We start from the raw sequence: 17,877 nt of genomic DNA, 5'->3' as shown, positions 1-17,877 counted from the left end.
TAAACTCCCTTAAAGTTATCAATTCTGGTAGCCTCAGATTTTTCTGGAAGTCATTTCATGACCAGCATAACTGAAGGCTTTTTTTTACCAAGTTCTGTGTTGGCTCTATTGTTTTGTTTTGACTAGAGATGTCCGATAATATCGGCCGATAAATGCTTTAGAATTTAATATCGGAAATTATCGGTATCGTTTTTTAAATTTTTTTAATTAAATCAACATAAACACAAGGAAACACTGACAATAAGTGCACCAACCCAAAAAACCTCCTTCCCCCATTTACACTCATTCACACAAAAGTGTTGTTTCTTTCTGTTATTAATATTCTGGTTCCTACATTTTATATCAATATATATCAATACAGTCTGCAAGGGATACAGTCCGTAAGCACACATGATTGTGCGTGCTGCTGGTCCACTAATAGTACTAAACTTTAACAGTTCATTTTACTCATTTTCATTAATTACTAGTTTCTATGTAACTGTTTTTATATTGTTTTACTTTCTTTTTTATTCAAGAAAATGTTTTTTATTTATTTATTTTAAAAAAAAATTTTTTTTTAAAAAGGACCTTATCTTCACCATACCTGGTTGTCCAAATTAGGCATAATTTACTAGTTTCTATGTAACTGTTTTTATATTGTTTTACTTTCTTTTTTATTCAAGAAAATGTTTAAAATGTATTTATCTTATTTTATTAATTTTTTTAAAAAGGACCTTATCTTCACCATACCTGGTTGTCCAAATTAGGCATAATAATGTGTTAATTCCACGACTGTATATATCGGTATCGGTTGGTATCGGTAATTAAGAGTTGGACAATATCAGAATATCGGATCTCGGCAAAAAAGCCATTATCGGACATTGTAATTTGTTGTGAGTTCATGCACTGTGTTGGTTTTGTTCTTTGAACAAGATGATGTTGATGCACGGTTCATTTTGTGCACCAGTAAAAAAACATAACTTTGTCTTGAATTTGAAAAAAAAAACATTTTATTTTTCACTAAAGAAGGGTTTGGTGAATGCGCATATGAAACTGGTGGGGTTCGGTATCTCCAACAAGGTTAAGAACCACTGTTTTAGCTAATAATCATGCTGCAAGATCTAGCCTGTTGCATTCAATGTTTATTCCCATTAATTCCCGTGGAAAGTTTCCGACTTTGAGTATTCCCGGAATTTTGCAACCCTAGTTGTGACCAACTCAAGCTCGACCCCACGAGTAGTCAATATTTTAGGGATGTTCAATGGCAGACGTTTGCCATAATGATGTGGTGTCCTGATACTTTTGTGTGTACAGTATGTTGTAGCGAATATAATCAGACTCACTCCTTGTCGATGGAGAAGCAGGTCACGGGGCCCTCAGCTGCGCAGGTGGCTGTTCTCAACACTTCACTGCAGTGAGGTAAGAACAAAAAGCTCCATATAAATATTGTTGGTGGTGTTTTATTATGAAAGCAACAGTGCGTACAGTAGCAGTGACTATGGCAAATAGTCTTTAAACCCTGCCAGGGGGTCCATTGCTGCCTGTTTCCATGACAGTATTAAAGTGTCGTACCAGACATATTCCATCCTTGTCAGAATCAGGAATGAATCTTCTGATTTATACTTGTATATAAAGAGACCTGTGATGATATAGAGTAGGGGTGTGGGAAAAAATCGATTCGTATTCGAATCGCGATTCTCACAGTTGTGCGATTAAGAATCGATTCTCTTTTTTTTTAAATCTATTTTTTTTATTTTATTTTTTTATTTTTATTTTTTTTAAATTAATCAATCCAACAAAACAATACACAGCAATACCATAACAATGCAATCCAATTCCAAAAGCAAACCCGACCCAGCAACATTCAGAACTGCAAGAAACAGAGCAGTTGAGAGGAGACACAAACACGACACAGAACAATCCAAAAGTAGTGAAACAAAAATGAATATTGTCAACAACAGTATCAATATTAGTTACAATTTCAACATAGCAGTGATTAAAAATCCCTCATTGACATTATCATTAGACATTTATAAAAAAAAATTAAAAAAAGAACAATAGTGTCACAGTGGCTTACACTTGCATCGCATCTCATAAGCTTGACAACACACTGTGTCCAATATTTTCACAAAGATAAAATAAGTCATATTTTTGGTTCATTTAATAGTTAAAACAAATGTACATTATTGCAATCAGTTGATAAAACATTGTCCTTTACAATTATAAAAGCTTTTTACAAAAATCTACTACTCTGCTTGCATGTCAGCAGACTGGGGTAGATCCTGCTGAATTCCTATGTATTGAATGAATAGAGAATCCTTTTGAATCGGGAAAAAAATCGTTTTTGAATCGAGAATCGTGTTGAATTGAAAAAAAAAAAAAATCGATTTTGAATCGAATCGTGACCCCAAGAATCGATATTGAATCGAATCGTGGGACACCCAAAGATTCACAGCCCTAATATAGAGCATACCAGGGAAAAAAAACGGCCCGTGGGCCACGTGCGGCCCATTAAGATTTTTAATCCGGCCCGCCGGATATTCTACATCATTTTTTGGGCCTTTAACATCCAAATTGTAGCCACCATTATGATGTGCAGTTTTTAAATGACCGCAAGTCTTGAACTTTAGAAAGTATTTCAATGGTTGAAATCTGCGCGTTTGGGTGTTATATATCTGTACTTTAAAGTTCAAATTTGAATGACTATAAAAGGAAGTCTCTCTCTAAATTATATAGGAGTTATTACGGTAATCTACGTCACAGCAGCTCAGACGAGCAACAACGCAGAGTGGGCGGGGTTTGTTTTCAGAGCAGCCAGCCCCAAACGCATCAGAATCAGAATCAGCAATACTTTAATAATCCCAGAGGGGAAAATACGATTTTCAGCACGTGTCAGGAACACATGCGCAAGCAGATTTTTACAATACATTTCTGCATAAAAGAGATAATATATCATGTTGTAGGTGTTTATTACACTTTGCATTCATATGTTGCTGTTTGATACATTTTTGTTGTGTTTTGTTTGATTGTAAAAGATACGCAACTATCGAGGAGCTGGTCTGAGAAGTAAAAGAGGAGCGATGTTCATATGTTGTTAGTATTCAGTGTTTTATGGTTTATAGTTAATCATTTAAATCCCACTTTCTTTATTTTAATGTACATTTTGGGTGTACCATTCAGCAAAAAACTGTAAAATTCCATTACGTTTTTTTGAGGGGTGTCTGTTTTTAGAACTCTATCGGACATTGTGACTTTTGGTATTAGTGTTCCTGAAAAAAAGGGACCCCAACACACATACTGTACAGCAGATTTTTACAGCTAAATGTCTATATATCATTTATGCACACATACACTTTGGTCCCCCAGACACATTTTTTCTCTCAATGTGGCCCAGCTCTGATATAGAGTAGAGATGACCGATAATATCGGCAGTCCGATATTATCGGCCGATAAATGCTTTAAAATGTAATATCGGAAATTATCGGTATCGGTTTCAAAAAGTAAAATTTATGACTTTTTAAAACGCCTCTGTACGGAGTGGTACACTGATTTTCCCGGGAGACTCCCGAATTTCAGTACCCCTACCGAAAATCTCCCGGGGCAACCATTCTCCCGAACTTCTCCCGATTTCCACCCGGGACAACAATATTGGAGGCACTGGATTTGCGTGTCGGCCCAATCACATAATATCTACGGCTTTTCTCACACACAAGTGAATGCAAGGCATACTTGGTCATCAGCCATACAGGTCACACTGAGGGTGACAGTATAAACAACTTTAACACTGTAACAAATATGCGCCACACTGTGAACCCACACTAAACAAGAATGACAAACACAGGTCGGGACAACATCCGCACCGTAACACAACATAAACACAACATAACAAATACCCAGAACCCCTTGCAGCACCAACTCTTCCGGGACGCTACAATATACACGCTAACTCCAACCCGCCCACCTCAACTTCCTCATGCTCTCTCAGGGAGAGCATGTCCCAAATTCCAAGCTGCTGTTTTGAGGCATGTTAAAAAAAATAATGCACTTTGTGACTTCAATAATAAATATGGCAGTGCCATGTTGGCATTTTTTTCCATAACTTGAGTTGATTTATTTTGGAAAACCTTGTTACATTGTTTAATGCATCCAGCGGGGCATCACAACAAAATTAGGCATAATAATGTGTTAATTCCACGACTGTATATATCGGTATCGGTTGATATCGGAATCGGTAATTAAGAGATGGACAATATCGGATATCGCCAAAAAAGCCGTTATCGGACATCTCTAATATAGAGTGATACTAGCGATGTTACCATATGAAAATGTCATATCACAGTTATCATTATCGCGGTATTGTTAAATATGCTCAGAAAAGTACTTACACACACACTCAAATCTTTTCCCCCAATTTTTTTTTTTAAAGCTAAAATAGACACACTGTTAAAAAAAAGTACTATTTTGCATGTTTTGTTTCTTATGATTCACTGATAGTGTTTTAGTCTTCGTATTTTATCTGTTTAAACAAATAAGCTTTTATTGTTTTAAATACTGGTTTGTACTGTAGCACTTTAGGATTTACTTAAATGAAAAGTGCATAGCGAATAAAATCTATTATAACACCTCCGCCTTGTAAGCTTTACAGTAGATCCATCACTCTGTTCTAAGAGAGCACAGCTTGGAGGTTCAACGTGCAAAATTGAACATTTTAGTGGCTCAGACAAATGTGTTTGTATAAGTTTAGATTGAGGTGTGTCATTTCTTATTGGGGAAAGACATTAATGTTTCTTGTTTTCATCTTGGCATTCAAGCGGTACGTGAGCTTATCAAAGTGCAGTCATCGATTACGGTTTTTCAATCATTTTAATTTAGAACTATAATGCTAACCGTTGGGAGTTTTACCTCTTTTATCATTAATACTGTTTATCGTTACATCTTTAATTGACACACCATGGATATAAATAAAAATAATTGCTCACAATTATCTTAAAGTGTGTATATTTCAGCTAGTAGTTACATAACTCCTTTGTTTTCCATATTGCTATCACCAAGGTTTCTCATAGTCATTCACCGACGTCCCACTGGGGTGAGTTTTTCCTTGCCCGTATGTGGGCTCTGTACCGAGGATGTCGTTGTGGCTTGTACAGCCCTTTGAGACACTTGTGATTTAGGGCTATATAAATAAACATTGATTGATTGATTGATTGAACCTTTGAGATGTGTTTTTTTTAGTGGGTTTCCAAGTCACTCTTGTGTGTGTGTGACATGAACACCTCTGACTCGCTTGAGAAGGCGATTGGCACCACCTGCTGGTCTCCATGTGTAAATATCTACACAAGGCCTCTCTTTTTAGACTTTTCACGGGAAAACATGCTACTTATTTATTCGAGTACATTACTTGAGTGTTAAAATGTACCACTTCCTCTGCATATTTTGTATGTTACAAAGCACTGCAAATATAATCATTACCTCAGCCAGGAGGTTTTGTACTATCAGGAAACGTCAGAAATGGGATAAGGACCAAGTTATTCGATTTTGGGGATGATCTGGATCATTTTTACTACGTTACCCTAGATTTACGTTGCGAGGCTGAACTTCGGTGTGTGTGAGTGTATGTGTGTGTATGCTAGCAGGCCGTCTCTAGCCACCAAGACAAAGAGAGTGGATGACTGACAAGAGGGTTCACTTCATTCCGCTTTAAAAACAGGTGCTGAAACCCATGTTTGGTAGCAAAGACAAACAAAACAAACGCTTGGACATGGCTATTTCATGTGTCCTTCGATTCGCTGCGTTTGTTTTGTCTGTTCGTTAGAAACATAGATAACATTTTTTTTTTATAGATTTAGATTATATTTTTCATAAATGACAGAAATGGGATAAGAAACAGGTGATCCAGAACACAAGAATGTTTTCAAGTACTCTTTACTATTGGGAGATAGCTGGCAAAGGTCTGTGCTCTCCGAGTGCTTTTCTGATGTAAATTTTCTTATGTAGGAAAATATATTGTAATGTTTTACTCAAAAAATTTAATAATAAATATAACATTTTGGTGTAGCATTAACAGAAAAAGTGGCCATTCTTAATATTATCCTCATTAAAATATGAATAAAATAATTGAATTACAGACTAGTCTTAAGTTTTTCCCCTAATAGCCATGTACCAAAAATATATTTTTTTTAATATTTGTATATCATTTTGAAAAAACGGTTCAAAAAAGAGATTTTAGAAAAAGGCTAAAAAAATATATATATATATATATATATATATATATATATATATATATATATATATATATATATATATATATATATATATATATATATATATATATATATATATATATATATATATATATATATATATATATATAAATATATTTAAAGACAAGTATTTTCTTTACATCTTTTTTCTGCGAATGGTCACGCCTGCTTCAAGTATTTATTTTTAGTAAAATGAGTTTCAATCGTTAGTTTTGGGTGAAATTAAAGCAAGTTGCAACATGACGTGTATAGGAGATATTTTGCAGGTTGGACAAACGGTTGTATGTTTTGCACACAAATGTCCTCAGGCGTGTCAGTCGTCACCATGGTTACCGTATAAGGGCCTGTTCCCCGAAATGCTCCCCTTTCCCCATCCTACGAATCTGCTTCTGATGTCCGTTCACGTTCTTAGTCACGAGGACCTGAGGGAGGAAAACACACACACGCACACGCACACACACACATAAAAAAAGAGAATACAACATGCACACAATTAAGAAAGAGGTCGTGTACATCAAAAAGAACACAATACCTCGCCTTTGAGGATAATGTAGAAGGTGTTTCCTTCCGCTCCCTCTCGAACGATAACATCTTTGTCCTGGTACTTCACCTGCATGGAACAAGGGAGAGAAAACAAGCTGTCACAAGGTGTTTCTCAGTGTTGTGTTGCTTTATGCATTTCTTGCTCTACATAGGGCGACAAACAATATCTGGTCACTTAAACTCGTAAAATGGAGATCAGCTCTAGGCAATCTGTGTAGAAATGTAATGATAATATTACGATAGTAGTTATGATTGAATGTATTGAAAGAAAAGGTTATAGTTCTCATACTATAAATATCAAAAAGTCAATGCATAAATCAACAAAAAAAGAACAAAATATACATGTTAAATTAAAATATGAATCAAAATATTTTTGGAAATATAATTATAAATAAATAATAATCATCAATAAATACACAACATATATTTATGATACGTAAAAAATGTACTCAAGTATAAAAGTAAGTGTGTGATGTAATTTATAATTACAATGCACTGTTGTCATTTATCGCTGTTAGTTGGTTCGCGATAAATCATTTTCCACAAAGTCGGAATCAATTATAAATCAAATATTTATAGGTTTTACTACTTACGTATAAAATACTACACGGTCTAGCTCCATCCTATCTTGCTGATTGTATTGTACCATATGTCCCGGCAAGAAATCTGCCTTCAAAGAACTCCGCCTTAATAGTGATTCCCAGTGCCCAAAAACAGTCTGCGGGCTATAGAGCGTTTTCTATTGGGGCTCCAGTACTATGGAATGCCCTCCCGGTAACAGTTAGAGATGCTACCTCAGTAGAAGCATTTAAGTCCCATCTTAAAACTCATTTGTATACTCTAGCCTTTAAATAGACCCCCCTTTTAGACCAGTTGATCTGCCGTCTCTTTTCTGCTCTGCCCCCCCCCTCTCCTGTGTGGAGAGGTAATTAGCTGACCACAGATGATTGCACTAGCTGTTCAAAGTCGGGACCCGGGGTGGACCACTCATCTGTGCATCAGTTGGGGACGTCTCTGCGCTGCTGACTTGTCTCCACTCAAGATGGTCCCCTGCTGGCCCCACTATGGACTGGACTCTCACTATTATGTTAGATCCACTATGGACTGGACTCTCACTATTATGTTAGATCCACTATGGACTGGACTCTCACTATTATGTTAGATCCACTATGGACTGGACTCTCACTATTATGTTAGATCCACTATGGACTGGACTCTCACTATTATGTTAGATCCACTATGGACTGGACTCACACTATTATGTTAGATCCACTATGGACTGGACTCTCACTATTATGTTAGATCCACTATGGACTGGACTCTCACTATTATGTTAGATCCACTATGGACTGGACTCTCACTATTATGTTAGATCCACTATGGACTGGACTCTCAAACTATTATGTTAGATCCACTATGGACTGGACTCTCACTATTATGTTAGATCCACTATGGACTGGACTCACACTATTATGTTAGATCCACTATGGACTGGACTCTCACTATTATGTTAGATCCACTATGGACTGGACTCTCACGCTATTAACTAGATCCACTCTACGTCCATTGCACCGGTCGCCCAGGGTGCGGGGGTCCCCACATCTGCGGTCCCCTCCAAGGTTTCTCATTGTATCCCATTGGGTTGAGTTTTTTCTAAACCTGATGTGGGATCTGAGCCGAGGATGTCGTTGTGGCTTGTGCAGCCCTTTGAGACACTTGTGATTAAGGCAGTGTTTTTCAACCACTGTGCCGCGGCACACCAGTGTGCCGTGAGATACAGTCTGGTGTGCCGTGAGTGATTATCTAATTTCACCTATTTGGGTTAAAAGTAATTATAGTCTGCAAATGATGTGTTGTTGTTGAGAGGTCGGTGCTGTCTAGAGCTCGGCAGAGTAACCGTGTAATACTTTACCATATCAGTAGGTGGGAGCCGGTAGCTAATTGCTTTGTAGATGTCGGGAACAGCAGGAGGCAGTGTGCAGGTAAAAAGGTGTCTAATGCTTTAACCAAAAATAAACAAAAGGTGAGTGCCGCTAAGAAAAGGCATTGGCGCTAAGGGAAGGCTATGCAGAACGAAACTAAAACTGAACTGGCTACAAAATAAACAGACAAACAAAAACAGAATGCTGGACGACAGCAAAGACTTACTGTGGAGCAAAGACAGCGTCCACAATGTACATCCGAACACGACATGACAATCAACAATGTCCCCACAAAGAAGGATAAAAACAACTGAAATGTTCTTGATTGCTAAAACAAAGTAGATGCGGGAAATATCGCTCAAAAGAAGACATGAAACTGCTACAGGAAAATACCAAAAAAAGAGAAAAAGCCACCAAAATAGGAGCGCAAGACAAGAACTAAAACCCTACACACAGGAAAACAGCCAAAAAGTCCAAATAAGTCAGGGTGTGATGTGACAGGTGGTGACAGTACACCTACTTTGAGACAAGAGCTATAGTGATGCATGCTTGGTTATGCTTTAAAGTCATATCCAACAATTGCGACACCGACTTTTTACTGTCAACCGAGTTTCTTTTTTTAATTATTTCTGCTGGTGGTGTGGCTCCGCATTTTTTCAACGCAAAAAATGTGCCTTGGCTCAAAAAAGGTTGAAAAACACTGGATTAAGGGCTATATAAATAAACTTTGATTGATATTTTTATACCTACAGAAATATAATGAACCTGTTTACGACCTTCTAAATATGTTTTTCAACATCAGGAGAGCCCTCTAGATCAGGCCTGGGCAATTACTTTGACTCGGGGGCCACATTTAGAGAAAAAAATGTGTCTGGGGCCGGTATATCTATTTTTATTTTATCTATTTTATTTTTTATTTCTATTTCTATATTTCATTTTATTTTTCACAATAATGTGTGATTGAATGCTAAAAACTTCATGACAGACCGCCTTAAAAAAACGTAATGGAATTTTAAATGTTTCTATGAACTATAAAACACTGAATATTGACAAAATATGAATGTCACACCCCCTTTTGATCGACATATTTTACAATCAAGTGAAACGCAACAAAAATGCAACAAACAGTGAAATATGAAATATGAAGGGTACAAAATAAACCAACCTACAATCTGATATATCACTAAGCTTTAGAACTTTGTTGTGAAAATCTCCTTCCGCGTCTGTGGAAACGCTTCCCACCCACATTGCTTGGTGCCTCGTCTGAGCTGCTGTGACGTTGATTACCATCCATCCATCCATCCATCCATCCATCCATCCATCCATTTTCTACAGCTTATTCCCTTCGGGGTCGCGGGGGGCGCTGGAGCCTATCTCAGCTACAATCGGGCGGAAGGCGGGGTACACCCTGGACAAGTCGCCACCTCATCGCAGACGTTGATTACCATAGTAACTAATCAGATGACCATAGTAACTAATTAGATTACCATAGTAATTAATCAGATTACCATAGTAACTAATTAGATTACTATAGTAACTAATATATCATCCAAAAGCGCAGATTCCAACCATAGAAATACTTTGTATAGTTCAAGACTTACGGTCATTAGAAAACATCACTGCACATCATAATGGCAGCTACACTTTCCATCTTAAACATCTAAAAAAAATTATTTGGGAATGTCCGGCAGGCCAGATTGAAAATTTTAACGGGCCGCATGTGGCCCCCGGGCCTTAATTTGCCCAGGTCTGCTCTAGATCATCATCATAATTTCTCTTTATTTACAAAACATTATAAAAGTCCATACACTAAACAATTTTTTATGATCTGTAAGTGCTTTGTAAAAGGGAAACTCCCAGGGAGCTGTATTAGTTTATAGGCAATACATGGAAGATAATAAGGGACAACATTAATAACATTTTCACATGCTTACATCCTAAACCATTTAGTGAATAATTTCATACCGTCACACATCCTTACAGTTTCAATGTGTACTCTTTAGTTCAATTTGTGGTAGTTGGTAGTCTTGCACATTGTAATTTGCCAATATTATGCATATCTATTTCAGTATGCATACTATAATGATATTAGATGTTGATCATTTCCCAGGTTTCTACTTGTCTGGTCAAACCCTGTCTGTGTGCAACAAGATCAAATACTTAGGCCCCATCGTCAATGACAAGATGGAGGATGATGCTGACATGCTTAGACAGAGAAGAATGCTGTACGTCAAAGCCAAAAGTTCATTTCAGATATTTGGGCCTTTCCACATTATACTAAAGCTTGTGCCTTTGAGTTTTTGGGCGTTTGCCCTTTAGCCAATGTTTTCTTCTTGTGTTGTGTGTGTGTGGAAGAGGTGATAGGAATGAGCTCACAGAGCTGGTCATTCAGCTTATACATCACATTATACATCACACACAAAACGTTACTCTCGGTGAGTTTCAGAAGCTTCATCTTGTAAAAGAGAGGATTTAAGGGAGCATTAAAGTCCGACCATGGTATGGCTTGTATTAATTTATTTTGAAGGATTTGTATTTTATCTAGATCAGGGGTGCTCACACTTTTTCTGCAGGCGAGCTACTTTTCAATTGATCAAGTCGTGGGGATCTACCTCATTCATATATATAATTTACATTTACTTATTTATGAAATATATGTTTTGTTAACAAGTTAAAGGTGTTTAATGATAATGCAAGCATGTTTAACACATATAGTTAATATTGTTAATAAATTAAAGGTGTTTAATGATAATACAAGAATATAGTTAATATTGTTAACATGTTAAAGGTGTTTAAAGATAATGCAAGCATGTTTAACACATATACTTAATATTGTTAACAAGTTAAAGGTGTTTAATGATAATACAAGCATGTTTAACACATATAGTTAATATTATTAACAAGTTAAAGGTGTTTAAAGATAATACAAGCATGTTTAACACATATAGCTAATATTATTAACAAGTTAAAGGTGTTTAAAGATAATACATGCATGTTTAACACATATAGATTCCTTTCTTTCATGAAGACAAGAATATAAGTTGGTGTATTACCTGATTCTGATGACTTGCATTGATTGGAATCAGACAGTGGTGCTGATAACGTCCGCATTTTGAAATGGAGGAGAAAAAAAGTCATCCTTTCTGTCCAATACCACATGAAAGTGGTTGGTTTTTGTCATCTTATTTGTCCAGCTTCCATACTCCTTTGTATACACTTTACAAGAAATACATTGGCGGCAAACTCCGTAGCTTGCTAGCTAGTGCACGCCAGCTTTCTGAGACTCTTAGCGCAGGGAGGATGAAGCAGAGCTTTTATTGTGAAGGCAGGAACTGTGCAGTCGGTCTTTGGAGTTTTGACGACAGGTACGGCGCCAGAGTCTGTTGAAATAAAAAGTGTTTCTCGCCTTCCTGTCTGTAATTTTTTCTTAATAATGAGCTGGCAGCAGCCAGCGTCATCTCAGAAGACCCTCGGGTGCCGTGAATGTCAATCAAGTGACGAAAGTGACGTCATAGTGAAGATTTATGATCGCTCATTTTTAGGACTATTTTTTTAATGCCTGGCTGGCGAACGACTGACACGCCCTCCGCGATCGACCGGTAGATCGCAATCGACGTAATGAGCACCCCTGATCTAGATAACTTGGATAAGAGTTACACCATACAATATTGCAGTAATTTAGATGTGGTTCAAACAAGGATCTATACAGGATTAGGCGTGCTTCAAGAGGCAGAGAGTGTCTGACTTTTTAAAATAAGCCAACATATTTTGATAGTTTTGCTATCAGATCATCAATGTGTTTTTGAACATGTTGGAATTCATCAATACAAGTGCCTAAGAATTGTGTAGGTTGCACTTGTTCCATAATCCTGTTGTTGTCCTTATTTGTACGACTTCTATTAGAATAAAATATTATATAATGAATTTTACTTATATTAAGGGATACTTTGTTACATTTAGTCAAATTTGTTTAGTTCTTCATTCATTGTAGTCTGTAAATATTACATGTTTTTATGAGGAAAGCACAAATTTGTGTCATCAGCGAATATGATTTTGACCAAAATATCAGATGAATTTGTCAGGTCATTTATGTAGGTAATAAAAAGAAGAGGACTCAATATTGAACCCTGTGGCACTCCACATTTGATCGTTTTACATTGAGATTTCCTGCTGCTAATTCTCACATATGGCTGCTTCTCAGATAGATAGCTTCTGAACCAACTGAGGGCAACACCCCTGACACCATAATGCTCAACATACCGTATTTTCCGGCCCATAGGGCGCACCGGATTATAAGGCGCACTGCCGATGAATGGTCTATATTCTATCTTTTTTCATATATAACGCACTGGATTATAGGGCGCATTAAAAGAGTCATATTATTATTTTATTTTTTTTCTAAATGTAAAAAACTTCCCTGTGGTCTACATAACATGTAATGGTGGTTCTTTGCTCAAAATGTTGCATAGATGATGTTTTACACATCATCTTCAAGCCGCTTTCTGACAGTCGCTTCAGGATGCGCCGTTTTATGGGCAGTCTTATTTACATGGCTTACCTTCGGCAGCGTCTTCTCCCCATCATCTTTGTTGTAGCGGTGTAGCGTGCAAGGACGGGAGTGGAAGAAGTGTCAAAAGATGGAGCTAACTGTTTTAATGACATTCAGACTTTACTTCAATCAATAAGGGAGCAGCATCTTCTCATCCCGAAACGACTACAAGGCCGGAAATGTGTCCCGTGAAAAAACGTCCGACCGGAACTCTCTAATAACTAAAGTTCCTTGGGTGAATAATGTAAACTCACTACACCGGTATGTTTTAGCACTTTCATGGCGAGTTCACTGACAGATATAAGGAAGAACTTTACGCTACTTTATACTAGAAATGGCAACAGCGGAGAAAAAGAAGAAGCTTATCGACTACGGTGTCGACACGGACTACAAAGGCGGAAGCGCGCAAATTATCAGGATTTATGCAGATCCCAAATACACATCAGCAGGTACCAGAAGGTAAGAAAAGTTGCTTTCGCATAATATTGCGAAACAAAACGCCAGATAATATGTCTTACCTTATACACACACCATAATAATACTTGTATGTTTAATGCGCCGACAATCTATCAAGCGGTGCGGCTTCATAGCTTACCAAAGTCGTACTAAAACAATTTCATACGAGTTCTGAGCGCCGTGTGTAACGTTCTATATTTTCAATGGAACATATAAAATGTTGGTGTTGTTTACTTGAGTCATGTTGCCATCATATTGCAGTCTACACGTAACTCTTATGTTTGACTGCCATCTACTGGTCACACTTATCATTACACCATGTACCAAATAAAATACCTTCAAGGTTGGTAAGCAAAACCCGAATCATGACGTACATTAGGCACACCGGGTTATAAGGCGCAATGTCGAGTTTTGAGAAAAAAAAAAGGATTTTAAGTGAGCCTTATAGTCCGGAAAATACGGTGATTGCCCAACAAAATGTCAAAGTTAATGGTATCAAACGCATTTTGACAAGTCAGAAAAGACACCAATTCCATACTTGTCAATAGCATCATTAACTTTTTCGATGAGATCTATAATTGCCATGAAGATTGTGCTTTGTTTTCTAAAACCATACTGACTTGGTGTTAAAATAGGCATTTTATTCATAATATGAATAAAAAAATTTAAAAAAGATATGAAATAACACCCTTTAGTCACCTTTACACACTTTTAAACCAATATAGTAATGCTGCCCGAGGATGAGCCAATCAGTGGCCACGTTACTGAACAGTGCGCTCTAATGGGATTTGGTCTCCTCCAGTGGCCAATACTACTGTAGTATTGATATTTTTAGTTGATTTATTCATTGTTATGGTTGAAATTGTTCATTTAGGACCCAAAAAATTGTAGAATATGCTTAAAAAAATATCCCCCAAAAATCTGCGATGTGGTGAAGCCGCAATATTTGAAGTGTGGTGAAGGACAACTGTATAATGAAAGAACATTTTATAGTTCTCAAATATTATTATAATAAATCTCATTAAATCAATGCATAAATCCACAAAAAAGAAAAAAAATACATCAAATAAAATATAAATACGTATTAGTAAAAATAAGAATTAAAAATAAATATGACTAAATACAGAATTTATCATCGTAATAATCAATATGTTAAAAAGTTACACAAGTATAACATTAGGTATGTAATGTAATTGTTATTTAAAATGTGCAAGTATTTCAATAAGTTCACTTTATTTCTGTCTTAAACTGATATTCATGCAATGCTGAGAGTTTTTTGAAATACAATAATAAGTAAGTTGAAGGGACGCACCTCTTCCATTGAGTCGATGATTTTGGACAACTGGACATCATTTAGGTCCTTCAGAGTGCGAGACCTGAGAAAGCATACACAAATAAGATGTGAAATAAGGAGTTGCGTTTACTGCATTGTATAAAACCCAAAACCAGTGAAGTTGCCACGTTGTGTAAATGGTAAAAGAAAACAGAATACGATGATTTGCAAATCCTTTTCAACTTATATTCAATTGAATAGACTGCAAAGACAAGATACTTAACGTTCGAAATGGTAAACTTTGTAAATTTTTTGCAAATATTAGCTCATTTGGAATTTGATGCCTGCAACATGTTTTAAAAAAGCTGGCACTAGTGGCAAAAAAAACTGAGAAAGTTGAGGAATGCTCATCAAACACTTATTTGGAACATCCCACAGGTGAACAGGCTAATTGGGAACAGGTGGGTGCCATGATTGGGTATCAAAGCAGTTTCCATGAATTGCTCAGTCATTCACAAATGTTTGTGAACAAATGCGTGAGCAAATTGTCCAACCGTTTATGAACAACATTTCTCAACCAGCTATTGCAAGGAATTTAGGGATTTCACAATCTACGGTTTGTAATATCATCAAAAGGTTCCGAGAATCTGGAGAAATCACTGCACGTAAGCGATGATATAACGGACCTTCGATCCCTCAGACTGTACTGCATCAAAAAGAGACATTGGTGTGTAAAGGATATCACCACAAGGGCTCAGAAACATATCAGAAAATCACTTTCAGTAACTACAGTTGGTCGCTACATCAGTAAGTGCAAGTTAAAACTCTACTACACAAAGCCAAAGCCATTTATCAACAACACCCAGAAACGCCGCCGGCTTCGCTGGGCACAAGCTCATCTAAGATGGACTGATGCAAAGTGGAAAAGTATTCTGTGGTCTGACGAGTCCACATTTCAAATTGTTTTTGGAAACTGTGGACCAAAGAGGAAAATAACCATCCGGACTGTTCTAGGCACAAACTTTAAAAGCTTACACATTTGTAAAGGCACTATTAAAGAGTGCGGGTACTAACTAGACTGGCCTGCCTGTACTCCAGACCTGTCTTCCATTGAAAATGTGTGGCGCAATATGAAGTGTCAAATACGACAATGGAGACCCCGGACTGTTGAACAACTTAAGGTGTACATCAAGCAAGAATGGGAAAGAATTCCACCTGAGAAGCTTCAAAAATGTGTCTCCTCAGTTCCCAAACCTTTACTGAGTGTTGTTAAAAGGAAAGGCCATGTAACACAGTGGTAAAAATGCCTGTGCCAACTTTTTTGCAATGTGTTGGTGCCATTAAATGATATAAATAATAATGATTATTTGCAAAAAAATATGAAGTTTTTCAGTTGGAACATTAAATATCTTGTCTTTGCAGTCTATTCAATTGAATATAAGTTGAAAAGGATTTGCAAATCATTGAATTCTGTTTTTACAAACCCCGTTTCCATATGAGTTGGGAAATTGTGTTAGATGTAAATATAAACGGAATACAATGATTTGCAAATCCTTTTCAACCCATATTCAGTTGAATGTACTACAAAGACAAGATATTTGATGTTCAAACTCATAAACGTTCTGTTTTTTTTTGCAAATAATAATTAACTTAGAATTTCATGGCTGCAACACGTGCCAAAGTAGTTGGGAAAGGGCATGTTCACCACTGTGTTACATGGCCTTTCCTTTTAACAACACTCAGTAAAGGTTTGGGAACTGAGGAGACACATTTTTGAAGCTTCTCAGGTGGAATTCTTTCCCATTCTTGCTTGATGTACAGCTTAAGTTGTTCAACAGTCCGGGGGTCTCCCTTGTGCTATTTTAGGCTTCATAATGCGCCACACATTTTCAGTGGGACACATGTCTGGACTACAAGCAGGCCAGTCTAGTACCCGCACTCTTTTACTATGAAGCCACGATGTAACACGTGGCTTGGCATTGTCTTGCTGAAATAAGCAGGGGCGTCCATGGTAACGTTACTTGGATGGCAACATATGTTGCTCCAAAACCTGTATGTACCTTTCAGCATTAATGGTGCCTTCACAGATGTGTAAGTTACCCATGTCTTGGGCACTAATACACCCCCATACCATCACACATGCTGGCTTTTACACTTTGCGCCTAGAACAATCTGGATGGTTCTTTTCTTCTGTGGTCCGGAGGACACGACGTCCACAGTTTCCAAAAACAATTTGAAATGTGGACTTGTCAGACCACAGAACACTTTTCCACTTTGTATCAGTCCATCTTAGATGAGCTCAGGCCCAGCGAAGCCGACGGCGTTTCTGGGCGTTGTTGATAAACGGTTTTCGCTTTGCATAGGAGAGTTTTAACTTGCACTTACAGATGTAGCGACCAACTGTAGTTACTGACAGTGGGTTTCTGAAGTGTTCCTGAGCCCATGTGTTGATATCCTTTACACACTGATGTCGCTTGTTGATGCAGTACAGCCTGAGGGATCAAAGGTCACGGGCTTAGCTGCTTACGTGCAGTGATTTCTCCAGATTCTCTGAACCCTTTGATGATATTACGGAGCGTAGATGGTGAAATCCCTAAATTCCTTGCAATAGCTGCTTGAGAAAGGTTTTTCTTAAACTGTTCAACAATTTGCTCACGCATTTGTTGACAAAGTGGTGACCCTCGCCCCATCCTTGTTTGTGAATGACTGAGCATTTCATGGAATCTACTTTTATACCCAATCATGGCACCCACCTGTTCCCAATTTGCCTGTTCACCTGTGGGATGTTCCAAATAAGTGTTTGATGAGCATTCCTCAACTTTATCAGTATTTATTGCCACCTTTTCCAACTTCTTTGTCACGTGTTGCTGGCATCAAATTCTAAAGTTAATGATT

The 17,877-nt window shown here is 37.2% G+C and overlaps 1 protein-coding gene across 6 annotated transcripts in view; it reads right to left on the bottom strand.

The window, feature by feature from the left end:
- prkg3 (protein kinase cGMP-dependent 3) overlaps positions 1-17,877 on the bottom strand; it is a 92,879-nt gene that overhangs the window by 26,070 nt on the left and 48,932 nt on the right. For all 6 annotated transcript variants that reach the window (XM_062034865.1, XM_062034863.1, XM_062034860.1 and 3 more), the window contains 4 exons: positions 15,022-15,085; positions 6,772-6,849; positions 6,573-6,661; positions 1,323-1,388 (listed from right to left, as the gene is read on the bottom strand). In XM_062034865.1, coding sequence (XP_061890849.1) covers positions 1,323-1,388; positions 6,573-6,661; positions 6,772-6,849; positions 15,022-15,085 — 297 coding nt within the window. The remainder of the gene's footprint in view (positions 1-1,322; positions 1,389-6,572; positions 6,662-6,771; positions 6,850-15,021; positions 15,086-17,877) is intronic.

Source organism: Entelurus aequoreus, linkage group LG23 (assembly GCF_033978785.1).
Source record: "Entelurus aequoreus isolate RoL-2023_Sb linkage group LG23, RoL_Eaeq_v1.1, whole genome shotgun sequence".
In the NCBI taxonomy this organism is placed as follows: domain Eukaryota; kingdom Metazoa; phylum Chordata; class Actinopteri; order Syngnathiformes; family Syngnathidae; genus Entelurus; species Entelurus aequoreus.
The sequence above is the reverse complement of the archived record's forward strand: the minus strand, read 5'-3'. Positions and strand labels throughout refer to the sequence as shown.